This window comes from Ips typographus, linkage group LG3 (genome assembly GCF_016097725.1).
Source record: "Ips typographus isolate SLU linkage group LG3, UJ_Ityp_2.0, whole genome shotgun sequence".
Lineage (NCBI taxonomy): Eukaryota > Metazoa > Arthropoda > Insecta > Coleoptera > Curculionidae > Ips > Ips typographus.
The window spans coordinates 18,662,579-18,688,665 of record NC_138424.1 but is presented as its reverse complement, the minus strand read 5'-3'; the positions used below and the strand labels follow the sequence as shown (position 1 = coordinate 18,688,665).

At 34.6% G+C, this 26,087-nt stretch overlaps 3 protein-coding genes across 3 annotated transcripts in view; all 3 read left to right on the top strand.

The window, feature by feature from the left end:
- Nucleotides 1-26,087, top strand: part of Oseg2 (intraflagellar transport protein Oseg2) — a 346,413-nt gene that overhangs the window by 220,228 nt on the left and 100,098 nt on the right. The gene's annotated exons all lie outside the window — the stretch shown is intronic.
- On the top strand, nucleotides 8,244-21,222 carry LOC145725824 (uncharacterized). The gene is made up of 2 exons (XM_081974722.1): nucleotides 8,244-8,364; nucleotides 14,846-21,222. The coding sequence occupies exon 2, from the start codon at nucleotides 19,385-19,387 to the stop codon at nucleotides 20,807-20,809; it is 1,425 nt and encodes a 474-aa protein (XP_081830848.1). The 5' UTR covers nucleotides 8,244-8,364; nucleotides 14,846-19,384; the 3' UTR covers nucleotides 20,810-21,222.
- LOC145725825 (uncharacterized) lies at nucleotides 23,092-25,947 on the top strand. The gene has a single exon (XM_081974723.1). It carries the CDS (start codon nucleotides 24,395-24,397, stop codon nucleotides 25,532-25,534), a length of 1,140 nt encoding a protein of 379 aa, XP_081830849.1. The 5' UTR covers nucleotides 23,092-24,394; the 3' UTR covers nucleotides 25,535-25,947.

Here is a 26,087-nt window from a genome sequence, read left to right as displayed (position 1 = left end):
GATGTTTGTTCATGAAGTTTATCCAAACTTTCACACCCTGTATCTCCGTAACGAAACATCTTTGGACCATGGTTTATATGGCAAACTGGAGCTATTTTTTAATCAAACCCTAAAATATGACGCATTTATGGCGAAACACCCTGTATAAATAAAGGACTCATTATAGTATTAGCGTTTGTTAATAAATACATTTACACGACACCAATGGACTAATCCCATGTTTTATTTCATATTTGATTAGGACGCAAAAAAATATGAAATACGTATTTTATTATTTTTCAAAATACTAAGTCTAACATAACAAGAATTAAATAAAAAGATTCAAATTTCAACATTTAAAACGCCGGCTAGATGTGACGTAGACGGTTTTCAACCAATTAGGTGGGAGGAGCCACTAGGCCCGCTTTTGTGTTGCCAGTTTGTAAATGTTTACCGAATTTACCAAATTAATCTTGACAAATTAGAAACGATAGAACATCTCAGTGTTTACAGTTTTTAAGTAAACTAAAAGTATTACGTCAAATTGACATCAAATTACTTGTTGTCCAGTGAAAAAAGGTGTCGTGCTATAAAACGCGTTAAGTGGCAACATTGCACCCTTCACTCGTGACTTGACTTTGAGGTTATATTATAAAGCTGATCGGAAGATGCTGTCAACCATCAGACAGCCATAGCCAATAAAACGGCTGAAAGTCGTCTACGTCATATACGCGGTAAAACTGTCGATCTGAAGTTCTGTAAATTACCAAAAAGCCTGCTTTTTGTAACTAAACTACAAATTCCGACATTGAAACGCAGTTTTACGTTATGTGGGACGAGTCCATTACATTTTGTCTGATATGATACTAATTTCAAAGTTTTGCTAATCTCACTAAATCTAAAAACTATAGAATTACGCTTTTGTACTCGCGTTCTTACTCTACACCCACTGTTTTTGTCTAATAATCTACACAATTTCTACCCGCATAGTTCCTTAACTGATGAGTTAATTTTTCTAACAGCTGTCAGGTGGCGTAAAAACCATATCATAGGTTCTGTTAATATCACAACTGTTAATTTTAACTCTATGTTCTATAAATACACACACCGGCAAAATTAGGGAAACTGACAAAATTTACACTTAGTTTAACATCAATTTTCTCTGGAACTTTTTGCTTTATTTCCTTCATATTTTGTATGCATTGCAGCTTGATTCTTCATGAATACATCTGCCTGATGACCATTTTTAAGGAAATTTCGGTGTTTTGGATCTGTGGATTGAACAACTGACAATTGATATCGGAACATTCGGAATTTTGAACTGCAGGAGTTATGGACCTTAATCGTCTACCTAACATGTCCCAGACATGATCAATCGGATTAATGTCTGGAGAACAGGCCGGCCACGCCATTGTTCTTATTCCGACGACATTCAAAAAGTCGGAGACACAACGAGCCTTGTGAGGATGGGCATTGTCGTGCATTAGCAAAAAGTTTTCTCCGATGTGAGAACATCTCGAATGTATCCATCTGCATTTAAAGCTCCATTAACAACAACCAACTCTGTTCGTGCCCCTAAGCATATTCCACCCCAGAACATCACTGAACCTTCACCATAGGAGACAGTGGGAGTAAAATCTAATTGTTTATCTTGTTCTTCTCGGCGGTGATATTACCCCTCAATGGATTTGGCCCACTGATCATTTTCCCAATTTACGTGCTTCCTAGCAAAGCCTAGTCTGGCCACACAATGACGTCGCTGGAGTAATGGAGCTTTTTTTGTTTTATAGGCCTTCTGCTAATGGTCCGAGAACTTGTTCTTCTTCCAGTTCCCTTCTTAGTTGCGGTACTGTTTTACACTTATTCAATCTGTCATCTCTAGCTGTGGTTGATCGTTTTCTTCCTTGACCTCGTCTCCTCACATACTCTCCCGTTTGTCTCCAACGTCTTACATTACGATATATTGTAGATTTTGATTTTCCTAACATGTCAGCAACATCGCTGTAACTTGTATCAATTTCAATCAACGCTACAGCCTTCGCCACATCATCCATGTTGGATTTTTAAGAATACTCGACTACAGTTTGATGTTATAAACTGTTTTCAATTCTCAGTTGTTCTCTCCACAGGGTGTCTCAAAAAGCACAGAACTAGAGTTGGGCAAATCTGGGAATTTTCGTATTTCTTCCGAATTAGCAAATTTCGTTTGTGTATAATGACAATATTGAGATTTGGTGTCGTGTCAAACTTTCAATGTTGTCATTCAATTCACTAATGTTGTCACGACACAAAACGCAATGTTGCCTTTGCATCACCTTAACATATTGCAAAACTGCAAAAAATTGACCTATTGCCTCAATGACATTTGATAGAATAGAATACAAGTACACTAGTTTTAAAACATGAATGGTGGGAGATTGAACCACCTGAGATTTGCGGACGATATTGTCTTGGTTACAGACAGAATTGACTGGCGAATGAATGATGCTTCGGAAACGTCCGATTTAAAAATCAACTTTAGTTAGACCCAGTTTATGAACGACTTGGTAATGAGTGAACGAAGTCATATTGAACAAGTAGTCTCCTATAAATATCTGGGACATGAAATTCTCATAGGCAGAGACAACCAAACCAGCAGCTTTTGGAAAGCTAAGCAACATAAAGTCGGACATTCCAACCTGTCTAAAGAGAAAGCCAACCAGTGTGTGCTTTCTGTGCTAACGTATGGAGCAGAAACATTAACACTAACAAAGAAAACCAAACGAGAAAGCAATGCTGGGCATATCATTGAGGGACAGAGTCTCTAACATCAGACTTCGCCGAATGTCTGGAGTTATCGATGCAATTGACCGCGTAACAACGATAAAATGGAACTGAGCCGGACATGTGGCGAGAATGACGGATGGACAAGGCTAATTCTGGAGTGGAGACCGCGACAAGAGGCTTTTCGGAACAGAGGTCGCCCACCAACAAGATGGACTGACGATAATAAAAAAACAGAGCCAAATTGGATGAATGCAGCATAGAATCGAAGACGTTGGATTGGACTACGGGAAGCCTATGTTCAGCAGTGGACGCAGGAAAGGCGCCCGGAAAGTTTCCAAGACGTAAAGTTTCCGCGTGCCCAACTCTAGTCACTTAGAACAAGTGTCATCTGACTTTAAGCCGCGCTGTGAAGTATCATTAAGTGTCAGAACTGTCAAAATTAACGTCTTTTCAGCCGCGCCACGCATCTCATCCGGTGACAATCGGTCCCCTTCAGGGACTCCAAAGTTTTGTGACGTGTAGCACAGGTCCTGGTCTCCAAAATAGACCACACACTGTAGTCCATCGGATTTAGATCTGGCGAGTAGGGTGGCCATTCCTTGAATTTCAATGAAATCCGGAAAATGGATCCGGCACCAGTCCTGAGTAGCTTTTGCTTTGTGGGCCGGAGCGGAGTCCTGTTGGAACGTCCAATCTGCATCGCCAAAGTGCTGCTGAGCCCACGGAAGTACGACGGCATCAAGGATGTCACGGCGGTAGACGTCTTTGTTGATTTTGATCCCCTGTTCCACGTAAACGAGGGGGGTCTTGCCGCTGGCGCAAATTCCGGCCCAAACCATAACAGCCGCGGGATTTTGGCGATGTTTGAGGATGGCCGAAGTGCCCGGGGCCTCCACACACCAGCTCCTATCGTTCTGGTGATTGTGGGCTTGTTCAACGGTCAACAGCTTCTCATCTGAGAAGAGGATTTTGTCCCACTGAAGGAGAGCGTTACGACGAAGGAGTCGTTTGCATCTTTCAAGCCGTACGCGTTTGTTATCGTCGGTGAGGAGCTGAACTTTTTGGAGTTTGTAAGGCTTGAGATGTAGTTCCTCTTTGGCTATTTGGCGGATTGATTCCCGATTAATACCAGTCTCACGAGCGATTTTTCGCATGGATATCCCCGGATTTCGTCTGACTCGTTCTCGGACGAGCTCTTGGTTCTTAGCGGGTCGGACGTTAGATTTGTCGATGCCGAGCGTTCGCGCAATATCGATCGGACGCTTTTCCAACTCATCTAACGCCAAAATTTTTTCTCTCTGGTTTGACATCTTAATAAAGTAGCTTAAAAGTACTGAATAAAATTAAAATCGTATTTTTAACGAAGAATCGAATAAAAATATCAAGCACTTTCAAATTTAATAGACCTTCATGTCACATTCGTGACAATTTGGTTGTCATTCTTTTATTGTCACCCGGTATATGCTGTTTTGAATTTGTTTGTGCAAATTAAATTTGAATAAAAAGCAGACATTTAAAAAAAAAAGAATATTCTCGGTAAGTTACTGAGAATTTAACAAAAAAGAAATATTCTTAATTCTGGAAACATTTGTAACATAAAATTCTCGATAATTTACCGTTTTCCACCATTCCAGATTCGTCGTAATGAAAATTACCTTGAGTCATAAACTTGAGAGTATTCCAGAAAAAAATATAAGTTAAGCTAAGATCTCTCAAAATGAGTTTTTTGAAAAAAAATCCCTTTTACATAATTTTTATTTGCACGGATTTTTACTAGAATGAATTGTAAAATGCTCAATTAAATAATCTCTGTGAGAAAAGAATTTACCACATTTCAAGCACTGATAAGGCTCTTCGCCAGTGTGAATCTTAATATGTTTGTTTAAATTAAAATTATGAGCAAAACATTTTTCACATTCTGTACATTTAAATGGTTTTCCTCCAGTGTGACTTTTAATATGATCGTTTAAATTAGATCTATGAGCAAAGCATTTGCTACAATCTGCACATTTAAATGGCCTTTCACTGGTGTGAATCATTTTATGACAGTTTAAGTTGAATTTATGGGCAAAATATTTGCCACAATCTTTACACCGAAACAGTTTTTCGCCAGTGTGTATTTTAATGTGATGATTTAAATTGCACTTATGCGCAAAACGTTTGCCACATTTTTCACATTTAAATGGGTTTTCACCGTCAGATACATGTTTTTTTAAGTTGCATTTATGCGCGAAACATTTGTCGCAATCTGTACATTTAAATGGTTTTTCACTAATGTGAGTCTTGGAATGGTCATTTATATTCGAATTTTGCGAAAAACATTTACATTCATTTGCGTTTTCGCCTGTGTGGGTCGTCAGATGATTAATTAATACTGATTCTTGTATAAAGGACTTGTCACATTCTTTACAACTAAACTGCTTCTCTCCTGTATAACTTAACTGGGATTTTACAACAGTTTCGCATTTATTAGTTTTTCCACCATCAGAATCAGACTGTACAGGCTCAGACTCAAATGATTGATGCAGTTCAATGCTATGACAACTTCTTTGATGATGGTCAAACTTGTCAGAGTTGTAGAATGCCAAGAAACATTCCTCGCACTTGTATTTCGCCTTGGGTTCATCATCCATATTGTGTTCAATGGCATGAATGACAATTGCCGATTTAGAATCAAGTTGTCGACAACACTTTTCGCAGAAATACTTGCAGGTTTCTTGATGGTGGTGACATTTTACCTCGAGAAGATCATCAAAAAACTCTACACATGACAAACATTTGTAGCAATGTCCTTTTGCTTCATGATCAATGTCTGGAATGTCAGTATGCTGACAAATATTCCTAAAAAAAAAAATGTATATTACTATAGAGTTCAAATAATCATATAACACTAATCATTACTAAAATGTTAATATTATAGTATAAATACTACATAACAGTGAAAACCCCTCCGATTAAAGTACTTGTTCTAAAGATTTTCTTTTGTCAAATCTTTAGTCTAACTTCTTCCTTTTTTAACAATAATGGATAATATTAAAACACTCAACCACCTATTTTATATTAAAAAAATACACTTGAATTATTTTCATAATACTACAAAACTGACTAGGTAAAATACAAACTCTTAACAAAATACAGGGTGTCCCATTTTAAGGGATATGAAAAAAATCGTTTGTTTCAAATTTTGATTACGTTTTTAGATTGAAACCAATGGGGACAAACATCTATAGCGCTTCTGCAAGTAGCCGACATGGGTCACCATGTATAAGAAAAAGGATTCCACCGCCCAACATGATTAGTAAAAAAAATTTTTACCTGCAATGGCCTGGCAATTCATAACATATTCTTATAAAATGGGACACCTGTATACAGTAACATTCAAAAGTTTTGCACAGTAGTGTGATTGGCTTTTTATTGTTTGTTATATTTTTCAATTGGTTACCAGACTGTTTTGTGCTGATTCCAAAGGACCTTCATGTGGTAACTTTGCCTGAAAACAGTTTGCATTGACTCTCTAAACAAAATGATTAATACTTACCTAATATCAGTCAACAGACTTTGAAGCAATAAGTTGGATATTGTGGGGTCATTTTAAAATACACTAAAATGACTATGCACACACTGAAAAAGGTTACATAAACTGTATTGTTCAAATGTCTAGAAAATAACAGCCCACAAGTTATTTAATTAGTTTTATGTTGAAAATAATTATTGTTGATAAGTAAGGATCATATGTAAAGGATAGAACTCATCAAGTACCATACATCATTTACCTATTCTGTAGTTGGTTCCATTCTGGAAACTGTTTTACGTATGCTGTTGCGTTTTCGTTCAGTTTTAAATACAATTCTACCATGTTTTTTTAAGAAAAACTTTTACTTAAATCAAAACTAAAAGCAATCACACAGTTTTCTGTTTTTTTTTTTTTTTTTTTTTTTTTTTTATAATGCCAACCAAATCCTACACTTACCTGTATGCAAAAATCAAGTAATGAAGCATAGAACAGAAGAAGAATAGAACATTACATTTTTTGTAATTTTGTAAATTAAAAAAAAATCTTAAATATAACCAAACCCATAACACACCGATTGTCCTTTGTTTTTTGTAATAGCGATGCCATTTTTCAAGACCATGTATGACAAAAATTTAAAAAACTTTCTGCACTTTAGAAACTAAATAATACCATCATCAAGTAGTAGTGTTTTCCACTCGGTTTTCCATATTCAAAAATCATCAAAATTTAAAAAAAGGTGTTTTTTTAAGGGAAATAGATGAAATTTTTAGAGTTATCTAAGATAAATTTGCAATTTTTACTTTGTCTTTTTAGCATTGGTTTTCCTTCTTTAAAAACTAAAATTTCCAAAATTTCAAAAAAAATTAAATATGATTCTTTGAAATTTTTAGACTTATTTGAGTATATTTGCAATTTTTGATTTGCCATTTTAACAGATTTAAAAATTAAAAATGGTGTTTTTATATGAAGAATCGTTTTTTTTTGGAATTTTTAGAGTTATCTAAGAGAAATTTTTAATTTTTAATTTTTTTCACACTGTTTTTTTCATTTTCAAAAGTGACAAAAGTGTTTTTTATGGAAATTGTTTTTTTGGAATTTTTAGAGTAATTTAAGACAACTTTGCAAATATTATTTTGTCATGTAATACTAGCATTGGCTTTTCCTTTACCAAGGGAACCTATTTGGGACACACTGTATGCACTTTATGTTTGCAAATATTATGTATTTTCCAGTGAAATCTTGAATAAAATTAGTAAATCATATTGCACTAAACTTGTAAATCCAGTTATTTATTTACCTGCTATTTTTTCCTTTTGAAGTATTTATATGCAGAAATCTGTTAGTTTTAGGATTGTTTTTTAGTAGTACTGCCCTGTTTTTGACTTTTCACTACTTTTTAGTAATTCATTTGTAGTTGCCCTACAGACAATGAGGCCAGTCAGAATCAAAAAGTTTGAATAAAAGCCTTCAAGATTTACAACCTTCAGTTTTTTGTGGACCACACCTCAAAAACTTCTCCGTAGGCAACAGAAAAGAGCCCAAATACAACACATATCTACTCAATAGGTAATTTACTACACAGTAATTGGACCAAGGACCCTGGTATAAAACCCATGTAGAATCCAATTGGCCAGACAGACAAAAGGAAAACCCCAAAAAAACAGACAAAAACAGCTTACCACCCTGTTTTTAGGATCAAATACCAAAAAACGTATTTTTAAAAAGGATACAGCAGTAGCAATTTTCACAAACACTAAAAACACAATAAGCTGAAAAAGCAACAATAAAAAATAAAATATATTTATTTAGGTTTTAGGTTAGGTTTGTAGTAGAGATACGTACTTCTTTCTTTATTTCTTCTAAAAACGTCACGTGACCTTTATATCATTTTATATTCATAGTGTCATGTGATTAATAGAGAAGAAACAAAGAAAACAAAAACTTTTCTACTTCTAACCCAACTTTTTTTGTTTTTGTGAGTTTGAATACAAAACGCCGTTGTTGTTTTTCGATTTGTTTTAGTTTTTGGACGGGATTGTTATATTAATATCGGTAAAGTGCTAAAAAAAATTGCTGTGTATGCGTTAGAACAGCCCTAACAGGTGGTAAGTGAGTACAAATTATTCTGGTACAGAAGGCCCCTAAAAAATTCGACATAATTGTAAAAAATTAGATCAAAGCCATTTATTTTAATTTGCATGTTTTTAAAAGTGTCTCAGAGTTTATTTATCTACTGTGTAAATTCTAAGATACTCTCAGAAGAAGTGTGTGTAGTAATTGTTTGATTTAATAATGTTGGCAACAAACTACAAACAAGACCTAAAGTTCCAGTTTTTACAGCTTATTTTAGAATTATTTTAAAAAAGACAAACAAGAGAAAATTCAAAATTGAAAAGCCTTTAATTTAGGACGAAACAGATTTTACTGCTGCTACATTGAGTGCTACACTTTGAACATCTAAATTTGTGTTCACCCGACCTGTGATACAGGGTGAGTTTTTTTCAAAAATTGTGACCAATTTAAAATCCTTTTTTTTTAAGTTTATTTGTCAGGAGATAATTAGCAAAAATCAAAGTTTGTTGATTTCTTTGATTCCATCTAGCTGATTTATTATGTTCAGATAAAAGTTGTATACAGGGTGAATCACAGTGATGGTATATTAGAGGTATCTAGAGAACAACTCAATATTTTTCACTGCAATGTGGAGTGTAACCTAGGTTGGGTCCAAACTCTCTGTCCAAACTGTTTTGGACTTAATGGTGTTGCCAGATCAGTCAGAAAAAACACCAACTTTTGATTTTCAAATAGAACATCCTGTTTTTAATCTCATTTTTGAATTCCTCGCAAGGAGGCTAGTAATTAATGTTAATACTTCCTTATACCTATCTTGCACTGTTTCTTAGATATTTTCTAAAAATTTGTCAGCAAAACGGTGGTCTAAACTTCAATTAAATTCTCAATTCCTGAAAGGTTTGCTGATCTGACCTTTTGTTCTCAGTTAGACAATACTACATGGTCAAAAAGCCCAGAGACATAAAATGAAAAAAACCTACAGAGTGGTCAATATTTACCTTTTAGTCAGACAGATTAAAAAACTGCAAAAAGTTCGTTGTTTAAAAAGGGATCCATGGAACGGAAGAATATTAAAAGTAAAACAAATCCATGTATACATTTCCTACCTATACCTAACTTCAACCGTTTCTGACTTATTAACAGTTTTTCCCTTAAAGGGATTCAATCGTAATCCATACTAATCTGAATAAGGACACCTGCTTGGTCATGATTTTATATGCACTTTAAGGAAAAACTGTTGATAAGTCAGAAACGGTTGAAGTTAGGTATAGGAAGGGTATACATAGAATTGTTCTAAATTTAATGTTCTTTTATTACAAACTATAATACATTGGTGGTTGCATTTAAAAAAACGAACTTCTGGCAGTATTTCTACCTCTCACTTAAAGGTAAATATTGACCACCCTGTAGGTTTTTTTATTTTCAGTCTTTAAACTTTTTATGTGGTACTGTCTAACTAAGAATAAAAGGTCTCATAAGCAAACCTTACTTACTTAATAATACCAAAAAGTAATTCTTTTTTAAAATGGGCAAATTGGTACTTGCACTGAGAACTGATGTCCACATGAAAGACAACTATTTTAGAAGCAACTTACCAAAATTTCTGTTCAGTTTAACAAAAGGTGTGGGAAATATTAATAAAAGAAAATCGGAAAAAAAGTGCTTTCTGAATGGTGTGACATTAGAGGTTGCCAGACTGTTTTAGTACAAAATGGTAACATTCTTCACAGAGGACGACTCTCGCCTCTTCCCTCATGTGGTTCGGGAACCATCGGAGTTGGCACATGGTTCCATTGTTCCTCAGGAACCGTATCCCGACCGCAGAGGGCCGCAGTGAACACTACGTTGCCCTTGTTAGCGTTAGAAGTGTGATTCACATTCTAGTGAATCACCAACTTAGAAGACCAACTCTAGATTGGTTCAATTCGTATCTGGAGTCCATTTTCGAAAAATTTTAAAAATTGTAAAACATACAAAAAAAAAGTAAAAAGGGAAAACTCAGTCGGGACGTGTACGTTTAACCATCATGGGATCCCTTCCACGTCACTGAATCATCATTCGTTTCCCTTCAATTCCGCTTTGTCGATCGAATTAACAGCCTACGATATAAACAAAGTCAGTGTCAGACAATTATTAATCCAAAGTGGGGATTGTATTATGTTTTATACCATCCTCATCTTGATTTATTTGCGCGATTATTTCACTCAACTATGGTAACCTTATGAAGCAAAATATGTCTTAATTAACCGTTAATTCGATGATTATTCGAAAAATTACAGCATTTTTCCTGTTTTTCTCTTCAACATGGTGATAATAAATATCACACTAAATACTGGATGCATGATATGACATATGAGGACAGGAATAAACAGGAACAGTAAATAATGGGAAGTTTGAAACTTGGGTGATTGGACTTGGACAAAATTCCTAAGGGTAAGTGATCCAAAATATCTTCATTAAGTGTAAACTTTTTATTTTAAAAATAGTAGTTTTATGATTACAACAATCTGATTTGTAGTATGGTATTTACAAAATTTTCTTACATTGTTGACAGTTCTCTTGTTTGAATGCTTTATGTGGGTTTAAAACAGAAGGTAAGTATACAGGATGGTCATTATAGCAAAACGAAATTATTTTTGAATGTCTTGAAGACTGCTTCAAGCCAAGTTCAAAATCTGTTTCAGTCTTTGAAATATTTTTTTCAATTTCTGAGCTTAAATGCTTAATTACTGTAATGTCTTTGTACCAAGAGGTTGGGATTTGTATAAGGTTTACTCATCTCTATTTTTTAGGAAGAGTTTGGTTGTCCTTTTTTGAGATGTAGTTGGTAATATATTTACTTGGAATATTTTGTTATATTATACAGTTTTTTAAATAATATTTTCTCTAAAAGTTCGTACAAGTACCATTCCAAATCACTTAAATCTTTATAATAAGTGTGTTAATAAACTTAAAAAATGCTTGACTGTTTTATTCTCGGTTTTATGGTTTTATTTAGTTAGTACCATTTGCACCAGAACAGTGGTTGAACATAAACATATCATTATCAGTTAATTACCGATTGCATTTTCAGTCAACTTGCTAATTTTTTAATTTTTTGCCTTTAAAAGATTGGGTATTTTGGCATTTGGTACTTGAATTTGTGTGTAATCCATACTAATACAGAACTTTCTTTTAGGAACTATTGTTTGTCTAGTGAATATGTAGATATACCTGATCTTCAAACGGAAAGAGCCAACTACAGATGTTTGTCGTGTCTACTATCCTTAAATGATCTTCTTGAAGTGAAATACCACTAGCACCAAGAACACTGCAAGTATTTTTGCGAGATATGTTGTCGACAGTTTGACACTAAATCGGCAAGTGTGGTTCATGTCATTGAGATCACAATATGGAAGTGAAACCGAAACTTGAATACAAATGTGAGATGTGCTTTCTGGAAACAACTTGGACGCATATGAACAACACAAAAGAGACTGCTACAGTGAAGACGCCTGTTATTATTCTAACACAAGTGTTTTACAAACTAATTCAGGTAGTTTTTCATTTACTATAGGAAACAGCAAAGAAGACTCTTTGTACTCTACTGTTTATGCAGGTGAAAATTATCTTCTGGTTTAAATAAACATGTTAAGATTCACAGTGGTGAAAAGCCGCATGAATGTCTAGTATGTGGCAAAAAATTGTCTCAGAAAGGTAATTTAAATACGCACTTAACAACCCATAAAATTGTATGCAAATGGGGACTTATAAACAGTATTGGATAATTTTCGAAAATATTAGAGTAACAATTCCACTCTTCTACAAAAAATTCCATATATACGTCAAATCAATGCTTGATATCTGCTAATCAGGAAGGAAGATAGTTTGCAAATGGATAAAAAAATTGGATACATTTTGATGTTGATTTCATCGTTTCCACGGATTTTCTTCTTCTTCATGTACCATCTCCATATCGGAGGTTGGCTATCATCATTGCTATTCTTACTTTGAAAACTGCGGCTTTGAATAGGTTGAAATACTTGACGTCGAACCATTCTCGTAAGTTCCTAAGGCAGGATCTTGTGGGAAGATCTTCTCCTTCTTCCCACGATCTTTCCCTGGATTATGAGTTGCAGAATCTCATACCTTTGATCTCTCATAACGTATCCGAGATATTTCTCTTTACGTTTTACCTCTACGTTTGTAACATATTCCGTCCATGGTATTCTCAACATTCTACGGTATGTCCACATCTTGAAGGTTTTCAATTTTTGCTCGTAATATACGTTCAGGGTCCATGTTTTGTTATAGTCAGCAGGTTTTGGGTGACATCAAGACATTATAGGCAAACAAGGCTTTCCTTGTACCACTTCCGTTTCTAATTCCAAACTGAGTATCGGCGATATTTTCTTTCAGCTTCTTATACATTTTACGGTGGATGACTTTGATGAAGATCTTTATTGTGTGGCTCATTAGGCTGATTGTGCGGTGTTCCTAGCATTTGTTATCATTCTGCTTCTTAGGAATTGCGACAAACGTAGACCGAAGCCACTCTTCTGGTATTATTCCTGTTTCATAGATGTTATTAAACAGGATGGTCCCAGGACCCAAATATTGCTCTTCAATCAGCTTAAGCACATCTGCTGGTAGATCGTGAGGACCAAGAGCTTTCCCGTCTTTTGCTGACTTTATTGCTACTTGCACTTCTTTTAAAACAGATTGATCCAGTTTCAATTTGTGTGTTTTGGTGAAATTTGTTTTTGATGTCCTTCTGTACTTCTTTATATTTCCGTCTGTCTGCATTTTCAGGTTTCCTCTCTTCTCCATAAGCATTAATATTTCATCCAATCCTTTCGATTTTTTTGTTTTTCAGGTTTTAGGTGCTTTCTGCAGGATTCCATTTTAAGATTCTGCGACATGGTTAAATCACTAAGTTGATTAAGTTTTTATTCACTGCCTGGTGTACTTTCATTCGCAGGTTGTTGCTTCGTAATAGGTTTTTTATGGAACTTGCAGCCTCTTTAGCTTCACCACAATTTCCGCCACAAGGTGAGAATGATGTCAGGAAATGATCCGAGCCCACATCATCCACATCACGGATTTTCACTACACTTCTCTTGTTGCAATATCTCACCTTCAGATTTTTGCTCTCACTGTCAATTTTGATTTTTGTTCCAATTGTTATGGTTTGCTGGCTCATTTGCTGGTATATGGTTCGCTTCGTACACAGTGGTACGGCAGAAATTCGAAAAGAAGTAAACAAAGTGATTTCTGCTAGTTTCATGGAATTGTCTTATCATATACCATTCGAGCTTAGATTTTGGACAGGATAATTTTTCCGCTTGTCTTTTCACACTTTTTTTATGGTACAAAACTCGACCCTTTTACTGTGGTGTTTGGAATTTCTAGTAATTTGGTAGCAGGGATGATAAATAAAATTGCAAGTTGTTGTAAATTCATAATAATCTAATTTTTTTTAGGAACAATTTGCTGATTCATGATAATAAAGGAATGGGATCTTATATTACACATGTTTAACTTGCAAACAGTGTTTTGATGATCTTTTCGAAGTAAAATTCCAAGTATTTCTGCGAGAGGTGTCGTCGACAACTTGACACTAAACTTTCCATTGTGATCCATGTTATTGAGCATAATATATGGATGATGAACCGGATCCTGAATATGTGAATGTGAACAATGTTTTTTGGAATTCTACAATTTGGACGAATATGAGCAGCACCAAAACAGTTAGTACTAAAAAAAAAAGTAGTTTGAAACAAAAAGTCACGATAGCCTGCTGCTTGGGTTGGCGATGTCATAAGAAATAGCATGTAATAATTTTGCAAAACATAGTTCAAGGTAAAGTTGATGACCAACGAAGGGCATGATGTTCTTATAACGAAAACGTTTTGGAGCAAAATTTACTATACCTACTGTTTCGATTCGCAGCCAATAAGATTCGCATAGCGATCATGATATCCAACGTCTCTAATCAGATACGGCAATAGAAGAAGAAGGAAGAAGTGTTAAAAATAGAAATGACTTCAAAAGAGTGAGAAAATATTCAGATTGGCAGTTTTATTTTAATAAAGCTTCTCCAGCCCTAAGGAAGTTAAAACTAAGTGTAGCAACCATTGAGTAAAAAGAACAAATATTAGGAGGTAACAATAACCCCATTTGTCTATTGATGAGCGACGAGGGTCGGAAGTCGCCATATTAGTACACTTTTGGGTGCGCATTCTCCTACCGCGCGGTTGAATGAATGTGATTGAGATGTCGAGGTGAACTAAAAACTCTAAATTAAAGGGAACATGCATAGGCGGCTTGTAATTTATGTAAATCAATGTACACAATCATTCATATGACAAAAAAAATTGATGGATACATTAAAAAATATACATTTTGTAGACAACAAAAATTAGCTTTTTTACATCCTTATTCAATTTACTGTGGTATTTGAAATTTGTAGCAGTGATAGTAAATAAAATAAAAAACTTGTTATGAATTCATAATAATCTAGATTTTTTTTAGGAACAATTTGCTGACTGAAAAAGTTGTTGATCATAAAGGAAAGGCATCTTATTACAAATGTTTGACTTGTAAAGAGTGTTTTGATGATCTTTTCGAAGTAAAATTCCACCAAGACCAACTGACATGCAAGTATTTCTGCGAGAGGTGTCGTCGACAGCTTGACACTAAACTTGCCATTGTGATCCATGTTATTGAGCATAATATGGACGATGAACCGGAACCTGAATATGAATGTGAACAATGTTTTTTGGAATTCTACAATTTGGACGAATATGAGCAGCACCAAAACAGTTGTCTTAGAGAAACTGTTGCTTCGCAAACTAATTTGAACAGTTCAGACTCAAATTTACCTTCAATTCATCACGGTGAAAGTGAACAACAAACTCAACATACTGCTGAAATTAACGGTCATCTTAAAATTCTTGGTTCAGACAATATTCTTGAAAAGTCGAAATATTATTGCAAGTACTGTACCATAGGTTTTCAGTCACAGTCTAACCTCAACAACCATTTGACTACTAACTTAGATGACCAACAGTATGGCTGTAACGAGTGCGGAAAGTTTTTTTTAGATAAACGTTCTCTTATAAAGCACTTAGAGATACATAACTTTCGAAAATCCTATAAATGCGACACACGCCAAAAACGTGTCGCAAAAAGTAGTAACTCAAATGCCCATATTAAGATTCACACTGGTGAAAAGACTTTTAAATGTAAATATTGTGACAAATGTTTTACGACTAAAGGTACTTTAAGCGACCATATTAAAACCCACACTGGTGAAAAGCCTTTTAAATGTAAATATTGTTGCAGATGTTTTAGACGAGCTGCTCATTTAAAAAATCATATTAGGAGTCACACCGGTGAAAAACCTTTTAAATGTAAATACTGTGACAAATGTTTTATGAGGAAATATAATTTAAGTACACATATTAGGATTCACACGGGTGAAAAGCCTTTTAAATGTAAATACTGTGACAAATGTTTTACAGTTTCATGGAACTTGAGTAGTCATCTTAGGATTCACACCGGTGAAAAGCCTTTTAAATGTAAATACTGTGACGAATGTTTTAGAAATACATCTAATTTAAAATATCATATTAGGAGTCACACCGGTGAAAAGCCATTTAAATGTAAATACTGTGACAAATGTTTTACAATTTCATGGAACTTGAGTAGTCATCTTAGGATTCACACCGGTGAAAAGCCTTTTAAATGTAAATACTGTGACAAATGTTTTAGAAATACATCTAATTTAAATGCACATAATAGAATTCACACCGGTGAAAGACCATTTAAGTGTACATATTGTGACAAATGTTTTACGGCTTCAGCTACTTTAAGATCCCATATCATGACTCACACCGATGAAAACGTCATTTAAATGTAAATATTGTCACAAATGTTTTACAAATATATCTAATTTAAGTAAACATATTAGGATTCACACCGGTGAAAGACCATTTAAATGTAATTATTTTGATGAATGCTTTACGATCAGATCTAGTTTAAGGGTCCATAGGACGCACCAGTGAAAAGTCTTTTAAATGATTGTTGAACATCTTTTGCGCGTGCTTTTTATTTAAAAATCCATATTCCAATTTATATTGATGAAAAACTATATGACTATATTTCAAAGTAAGAACAGTAATGATGGTAGCCATCCTCCGACATGACGAAGAAGAAGTAATTTAAGTAAATATATTTTAAATATTTAAGTAAGCCTTTTAAATGTAAAGTGTATGAAACATCTTTTTCTACAAAAATCTACTTTGATTTTTCATACTTGTGGATAGATTTAAATTTAAGGATTTTGGGAAGTGTTTTGCATACAGACCATGTTGACCACCACCCACCATGTGACCGGGAGATGAACACCGTCATGCTGTAACTTGACATGGAAAAAGCTTTTGATTCAGTATGGCACGCTGGATTAATATACAAGCTTTTCTTCAGTTTTAACCTCCCACTTTATATTGAATTTTTAGCCATAACCGTACATTCCAAGTCCTCATCGAAGAAAGCTACTCTCTTTCCAAGCATTTGTGCGCAGCTGTATCACAAGGTGCCGTCCTGTCCTTTCAACTTTACACTTTATATGCATCAGGCATCTCCAAGCACTACATGACAAAACTGGCATTATACTAGTTTAGGTTTTATGACCTCTCTTTCAATTTCGACCAGTTGTAATCTTTGGTTGCCAACTTTAAATCTATTGTTTTTCCAAGATTTCTAGACCCCGTTGGAGTCCAGAATTTTCTTGAAAGGGGTTTTAAAGATATCTTCGGGAGAAACCTTCGGCAGAATTGCACGGTGCATGTGCTCGGACGCTTTGTCTTACTATTGTAGAATTGACTTGATCCTCAGCCGCTATTTTCATCTTTTTCTATGATGCCTTAATGGGCAGTGGCTTATGATAAGCCTTATCTTTACTTAGATCAAGAAATCTAAGAAAGCCTTTTTGCTTATCGAGAATTTTACTCCAGTCAATGTCTAGTTGTGTTTTTTCCCATTTACGAACTTCTGCAATTCGGTACCTATTTTCCAGTCCGACGATGAGTCCAGGTCCGTAAAAAGAAGCTGTGGCTCCTTGTTTTGCCGATTTGTCGGCTATTTCATTTCCTTCAATGCTTTCGTATTCATGCAGCCACATTAATGTGATTTTGTTGTTATTGCTGGCTACTAGTTGGAGGGACTCTTTAGTGTCTCATGCAATTGTTGCTAAGGCCGTTAGTTCAGCCTGACTGTCTGACAGTATGTAGACCTCTACGCCAACGCATTCTTGAGCTCACAGGTATATTGCATGCATTTTTTATACGCGGACGATACTGCTATACATATACAGCAAGTCATACTACGCCCAAGCCGGAAAAATACGAATCGGCCACCAACGCGCACAAAACAGAATTAGTTGCGTTTACCCGGAAAAACACCAATTACAACTTACGCCACTTTTTGTGAAAAACACCAACTTCAAAAAAAGTGAAATATCTTGGAGTGTTTGACAGCAGCCTAAACTTCTACTCCAATATATCCTATTTTGTCCAAATAACCTTCGCCGTCTCTCAAAAACTATATCCGCTGATGAATCCTAAATCCTAGCAATACACTAAAAATCTACAAAACCGTACTCCGACCAATATTTACCCCCTGCACCTGTATAGTTTATAATTAAGTATAGTATAGCAAAATAAATATTTTCTGGCGATAACGTCATCAAGGATTTATACTAGACTTCAAGACTTACATGCTATGACACAAATTGGAATACATTCAAAACTATATCGACAAAACAGCCGAAAAACTCTATACTTCGGAGCTAACCAGACATCTAGCAGACACAAGTTATGACTCAAACAGACGCCTAACACACACTGTCCTATTTATAAAAGACTGCCAATTTAATTTCCTGAAAATGGGTACTCTCAACACGGTTGAATCTATTGATATCTGTGCTTATTTGTTATTTTACTTTTCTTCATCCTCACAGAATCTGCAGTTTCTGTGTTTTCCCAGGCCTATCTGCTTCTATTTAGTTATTTTAGTTTACAGTTAGTACTAAAAAAAAAGTAGTACTAATCAAAAAGTCACGATAGCCTGCTGCTTGGGTTGGCGATGTCATGAGAAATAGCATGTAATAATTTTCCAAAACATAGTTCAAGGTAAAGTTGATGACCAACGAAGGGCATGATGTTCTTGGAACGAAAACGTTTTGGAGCAACATTTACTATACCAACTGTTTCGATGCGCAGCCAATAAGATTCACATGGCGATCATGATAGCCAACGTCTCTAATCAGATACGGCAATAGAAGAAGAAGGAAGAAGTGTTAAAAATAGAAATGACTTCAAAAGAGTGAGAAAGTATTCAGATTGGCAGTTTTATTTTAATGAAGCTTCTCCAGCCTTATGGAAGTTAAAACTAAGTGTAGCAACCATTGAGTAAAAAGAACAAATATTAGGAGGTAACAATAACCCCATTTGTCTATTGATGAGCGACGAGGGTCGGAAGTCGCCATATTAGTACACGACATTTGGGTGCGCATTCTCGTACCGCGCGGTTGAATGAATGTGATTGAGATGTCGAGGTGAACTAAAAACTCTAAATTAAAGGGAACATGCATAGGCGGCTTGTAATTTATGTAAATCAATGTACACAATCATTCATATGACAAAAAAAATTGATGGATACATTAAAAAATATACATTTTGTAGACAACAAAAATTAGCTTTTTTACATCCTTATTCAATTTACTGTGGTATTTGAAATTTGTAGCAGTGATAGTAAATAAAATAAAAAACTTGTTATGAATTCATAATAATCTAGATTTTTTTTAGGAACAATTTGCTGACTGAAAAAGTTGTTGATCATAAAGGAAAGGAATCTTATTACAAATGTTTGACTTGTAAAGAGTCTTTTGATGATCTGCGTGAAGTCAAATTCCACCAAGACCAACCGACATGCAAGTATTTCTGCGAGAGGTGTCGTCGACAGCTTGACACTAAACTTGCCATTGTGATCCATGTTATTCAGCATAATATGGAGGATGAACCGGAACCTGAATATGAATGTGAACAATGTTTTTTGGAATTCTACAATTTGGACGAATATGAGCAGCACCAAAACAGTTGTCTTAGAGAAACTGTTGCTTCGCAAACTAATTTGAACAGTTCAGACTCAAATTTACGTTCAATCCATCACAGTGAAAGTGAACAACAAACTCAACATACTGCTGAAATTAACGGTCATCTTAAAATTCTTGGTTCAGACAATATTCTTGAAAAGTCGAAATATTATTGCAAGTACTGTACCATAGGTTTTCAGTCACAGTCTAACCTCAACAACCATTTGACTACTAACTTAGATGACCAACAGTATGGCTGTAACGAGTGCGGAAAGTTTTTTTTAGATAAACGTTCTCTTATAAAGCACTTAGAGATACATAACTGTCGAAAATCCTATAAATGCGACACACGCCAAAAACGTGTCGCAAAAAGTAGTAACTCAAATGCCCATATTAAGATTCACACTGGTGAAAAGACTTTTAAATGTAAATATTGTGACAAATGTTTTACGACTAAAGGTACTTTAAGCGACCATATTAAAACCCACACTGGTGAAAAGCCTTTTAAATGTAAATATTGTGACAGATGTTTTACACAAGCTGCTAATTTAAAAACTCATATTAGGAGTCACACCGGTGAAAAACCTTTTAAATGTAAATATTGTGACAAATTTTTTGCAGATACATCTAATTTAAGAAGGCATATTAATATTCACACCGGTCAAAGACCATTTAAATGTAAATATTGTGACAAATGTTTTACACAAGCTGTTAATTTAAAAACTCATATGAGGAGTCACACCGGTGAAAATCCTTTTAAATGCAAATATTGTGACAAATGTTTTACACAAGCTGCTAATTTAAAAACTCATATTAGGAGTCACACCGCTGATAAACCTTTTAAATGTAAATATTGTGACAAATGTTTTACACAAGCTGCTAATTTAAAAACTCATATGAGGAGTCACACCGGTGAAAAACCTTTTAAATGTAAATATTGTGACAAATTTTTTGCAGATACATCTAATTTAAGAAGGCATATTAATATTCACACCGGTCAAAGACCATTTAAATGTAAATATTGTGACAAATGTTTTACGACTAAAGGTACTTTAAGCGACCATATTAAAACCCACACTGGTGAAAAGCCTTTTAAATGTAAATATTGTGACAAATGTTTTACACAAGCTGCTAATTTAAAAACTCATATGAGGAGTCACACCGGTGAAAAACCTTTTAAATGTAAATATTGTGACAAATGTTTAACGACTAAAAGTTCTTTAAGCGACCATATTAAAACCCACACTAGTGAAAAGCCTTTTAAATGTAAATACTGTGACACATTTTTCAGAACTAAATCTAACCTCAATAGACATGTTAAGATTCATTCACATCGTTGAAAAGCCTTTTAAATGTAAATTTTGTGGAAAAGGTTTTTCATTCGTTTCTCGTTTAAGTGGACATACTAAGATTCATACTGATGAAAAGTCATTTAAATGTAATGTTTGTGGAAAATGGTTTAAGACTAAAGGTAATTTAAACGTCCATATTCATCGGCAAATATTTTACGCAAAGATCTAGTTTAAGTAGACATATGAGGATTCACACCAGTGAATAGTATAAGTGTAAAGATTGTACAAAAAGTTTTGCATTAGCATCTCGTTTAAAGCGTCATACAAAGAATCACACCGGTTAAAAATTTCCGGTTTTGAGCGTGTTTTTTATTTAAAATACTTCTAATATTAAGTAATATTTTTTGCTAAAACAGCAGGATGGAAAATGAGTACTCTCAACACGGTTGAATCTATTGATATCTGTGCATGTTTTTTATTTTACTTTTCCTCATCCTCACAGAATCTGCAGTTTCTGTGTTTTCCCAGGCCTATCTGCTTCAGGTGGTCTCTCAAGCGATAGCATAAGAGGAAACCTGTGATTGAGCGATAGTTTTATTTCTCAATTTTACAAATTTTTTACTTTTTTCCCAGGTTGTAACCTCCAAGAAGTTTCTTAGAGTGTGCCAATTCAGAGTTGCTCCCAGAGCTTGGATGTTTCGTGTTTCTCTTTCAATTTGAGCTCGTGTTTACAGGTGTATTCCCCCAAGCCACAGAGGGGTTCTGGTCTTGTAAAAGGAGTCTCGGTCCCTTTTTTAGCCAGAATGTTAGCTTTCTCTTAATTCCTCTGTGTTCTGGAACCCAGAGCAAGGTGACTTTATTAGTTCCGCCTAGCTCATTGAATTTGCCTAGACGTTTCCAGTCAGAATTGCAATATCCTGATTGAGATAGCCATTGTCGATTCTGAAAGAGGTAATATCTAATTGACTCCGAGTATTTGGTTCTCTTGTGTATTTTGGATCCATCCGCATACCATTTATATGGTGTGTTCGCTCAGACGGTAAGTAACAGATTTATTGGTCCACTCTTTCTTGTTGCTTAACGTACTTACAAAGTTATATTTTCTGATAGTTTCATCTGGCGGATACGTCAGATGAAACTACCGCTGTAGGACCTGTTCTCATGGCTCCTGTTATGCATAAGCATGCCAGTCTTCTAAGGGTAATCATGGTGGTATACATCCCTTTCAGAATGATTAGGTTACAACCCCAGGTTCTTTGTATATAGCTAAAAAGAGATGGACAGTACATACAGTAATTCAAACTGACTTAAAAAGTGAAGGAATCTTCTTAGTCGAATGCTTTATCAAAATCTTGTCAACGCTCATCGTTGTTTTTTTTTCTTTACATGTATTGCGGCATTATTATAGAGTATGGCACACGTGAAAACAATTTTTTGCGTGATTTCATCAGTGGTCCATATATAACAGACATCATCATCATCAATCAGCCTATATTGTCATTCACTGCTGGACTAAGCCCTTCCCCAGTGTCTTCCATTTGTTCAAGTTTTTTGCCTCTCTTATCCTATTCTCGGCAGCTCTTCTGAATTCGTCTGTCCATCGGGATATTTTCTTTTCTCAAACGGGGGAGAAAAATTTAATTTTCTATAGGGGTTGTAGAAAAAAATATTTTATCTGCCACGCCTTTATGAATCATCCTGTATATCCAAAAGTAATTTTTAACTAATATTTTCTAAAACTTTTGTATTTAACATTTTTTTGTATTTTTTTAAAGTAATGAGATAATAAACTTACTCTATCGGTCTCACCCTGTACATAAGGTTTTGCTGATAGAAAAGTACTTTCACCTCCGAATAAATTTGTTCTTAGGATAATTTCTATAGAAATGACGGAATTGACTTGATTGGCGTCTGATTTCACGGTTTTCATAGATATTATCCTTAGAATAAAGTTATTCTGAACTGAAAGTACTGGGCCTAAGAAATACAAATGTTTTAACTTTTCACTAGTTGGAATATACCAGTTAGAATTCATGTCATGTAATTACGGATACGTCAAAAAACATTAATAATTTTTAGATGTCGGTTTTCGTTCGTTTTGCAAAATGTATGAGCCTTTTTAATTATGTTAAGCTTTCTAAGTCTTATTTTATTTTCCCCAAATATTAAAGAGAATAGAAAAGACTTCTTTAAATCAGTTGGCAGTTTTATTTTAGTGATGTGTTACCAGCCTCGTAAGAGTTGAAACATACATCCATTCAATCTTCGTAAATGTCGTGATAAAATCTTGTTTTACTGTCTTATTTGGAAATTGTAGTAACTTGGAAGCAGGGATGATAAATAAAATTGCAAGTTGTTGTAAATTCATAATAATCTAATTTTCTTAGATAAGGAATGGAATCTTATTACAAATGTTTAACTTGCAAACAGTGTTTTGATGATCTTTTCGAAGTAAAATTCCACCAAGACCAACCGACATGCAAGTATTTCTGCGAGAGGTGCCGTCGACAACTTGACACTAAACTTGCCATTGTGATCCATGTTATTGAGCATAATATGGAGGATGAACCGGAACCTGAATATGAATGTGAACCATGTTTTTTGGAATTCTACAATTTGGACGAATATGAGAAACACCAAAACAGTTAGTACTAAAAAAAAAGTAGTACTAATCAAAAAGTCACGATAGCCCGCTGCTTGGGTTGGCGATGTCATGAGAAATAGCATGTAATAATTTTCCAAAACATAGTTCAAGGTAAAGTTGATAACCAACGAAGGGCATGATGTTCTTGGAACGAAAACGTTTTGGAGCAACATTTACTATACCAACTGTTTCGATGCGCAGCCAATAAGATTCACATGGCGATCATGATAGCTAACGTCTCTCATCAGATACGGCAATAGAAGAAGAAGGAAGAAGTGTTAAAAATAGAAATGACTTTAAAAGAGTGAGAAAGTATTCAGATTGGCAGTTTTATTTTAATGAAGCTTCTCCAGCCCTATGGAAGTTAAAACTAAGTGTAGCAACCATTGAGTAAAAAGAACAAATATTAGGACGTAACAATAACCCCATTTGTCTATTGATGAGCGACGAGGGTCGGAAGTCGCCATATTAGTACACGACTTTTGGGTGCGCATTCTCCTACCGCGCGGTTGAATGAATGTGATTGAGATGTCGAGGAGAATTAAAAACCCGAAAGTAAAGGGAACATGCATAGGCGACTTGTAATTTATGTAAATCAATTTACACAATCATTCATATGACAAAAAAAAATTGATGGATACATTAAAAAATATACATTTTGTAGACAACAAAAATTATCTTTTTTACATCCTTATTCAATTTACTGTGGTATTTGAAATTTGTAGCAGTGATAGTAAATAAAATAAAAAACTTGTTATGAATTCATAATAATCTAGATTTTTTTTAGGAACAATTTGCTGACTGAAAAAGTTGTTGATCATAAAGGAAAGGAATCTTATTACAAATGTTTGACTTGTAAAGAGTGTTTTGATGATCTGCGTGAAGTCAAATTCCACCAACACCAACCGCCATGCAAGTATTTCTGCGAGAGGTGTCGTCGACAGCTTGACACTAAACTTGCCATTGTGATCCATGTTATTGAGCATAATATGGAGGATGAACCGGAACCTGAATATGAATGTGAACAATGTTTTTTGGAATTCTACAATTTGGACGAATATGAGCAGCACCAAAACAGTTGTCTTAGAGAAACTGTTGCTTCGCAAACTAATTTGAACAGTTCAGACTCAAATTTACGTTCAATCCATCACAGTGAAAGTGAACAACAAACTCAACATACTGCTGAAATTAACGGTCATCTTAAAATTCTTGGTTCAGACAATATTCTTGAAAAGTCGAAATATTATTGCAAGTACTGTACCATAGGTTTTCAGTCACAGTCTAACCTCAACAACCATTTGACAACTAACTTAGACGACCAACAGTATGGCTGTAACGAGTGCGGAAAGTTTTTTTTAGATAAAAGTTCTCTTATAAAGCACTTAGAGATACATAACAGTCGAAAACCCTATAAATGCGACACACGGCTAAAATGTATTGCAAAAAGTGCAAAAAACCGTTATAAATGTAAATATTGTGACAAATTTTTTGCAGATACAACCACTTTAAGAAGGCATATTAATATTCACACCGGTCAAAGACCATTTAAATGTAAATATTGTGACAAATGTTTTACACAAGCTGTTAATTTAAAAACTCATATTAGGAGTCACACCGGTGAAAAACCTTTTAAATGTAAATATTGTGACAAATGTTTTACACAAGCTGCTAATTTAAAAACTCATATTAGGAGTCACACCGGTGAAAAACCTTTTAAATGTAAATATTGTGACAAATGTTTTACGACTAAAGGTACTTTAAGCGACCATATTAAAACCCACACTGGTGAAAAGCCTTTTAAATGTAAATATTGTGACAAATGTTTTACACAAGCTGCTAATTTAAAAACTCATATTAGGAGTCACACCGGTGAAAAACCTTTTAAATGTAAATATTGTGACAAATGTTTTATGAAGAAATATAATTTAAGTAGACATATTAGGAGTCACACCGGTGAAAAACCTTTTAAATGTAAATATTGTGACAAATGTTTTACGACTAAAAATACTTTAAGCGACCATATTAAAACCCACACTAGTGAAAAGCCTTTTAAATGTAAATACTGTGACACATTTTTCAGAACTAAATCTAACCTCAATAGACATGTTAAGATTCATTCACATCGTTGAAAAGCCTTTTAAATGTAAATTTTGTGGAAAAGGTTTTTCATTCGTTTCTCGTTTAAGTGGACATACTAAGATTCATACTGATGAAAAGTCATTTAAATGTAATGTTTGTGGAAAATGGTTTAAGACTAAAGGTAATTTAAACGTCCATATTCATCGGCAAATATTTTACGCAAATATCTAGTTTAAGTAGACATATGAGGATTCACACCAGTGAATAGTATAAGTGTAAAGATTGTACAAAAAGTTTTGCATTAGCATCTCGTTTAAAGCGTCATACAAAGAATCACACCGGTTAAAAATTTCCGGTTTTGAGCGTGTTTTTTATTTAAAATACTTCTAATATTAAGTAATATTTTTTGCTAAAACAGCAGGATGGAAAATGAGTACTCTCAACACGGTTGAATCTATTGATATCTGTGCATGTTTTTTATTTTACTTTCCCTCATCCTCACAGAATCTGCAGTTTCTGTGTTTTCCCAGGCCTATCTGCTTCAGGTGGTCTCTCAAGCGATAGCATAAGAGGAAACCTGTGATTGAGCGATAGTTTTATTTC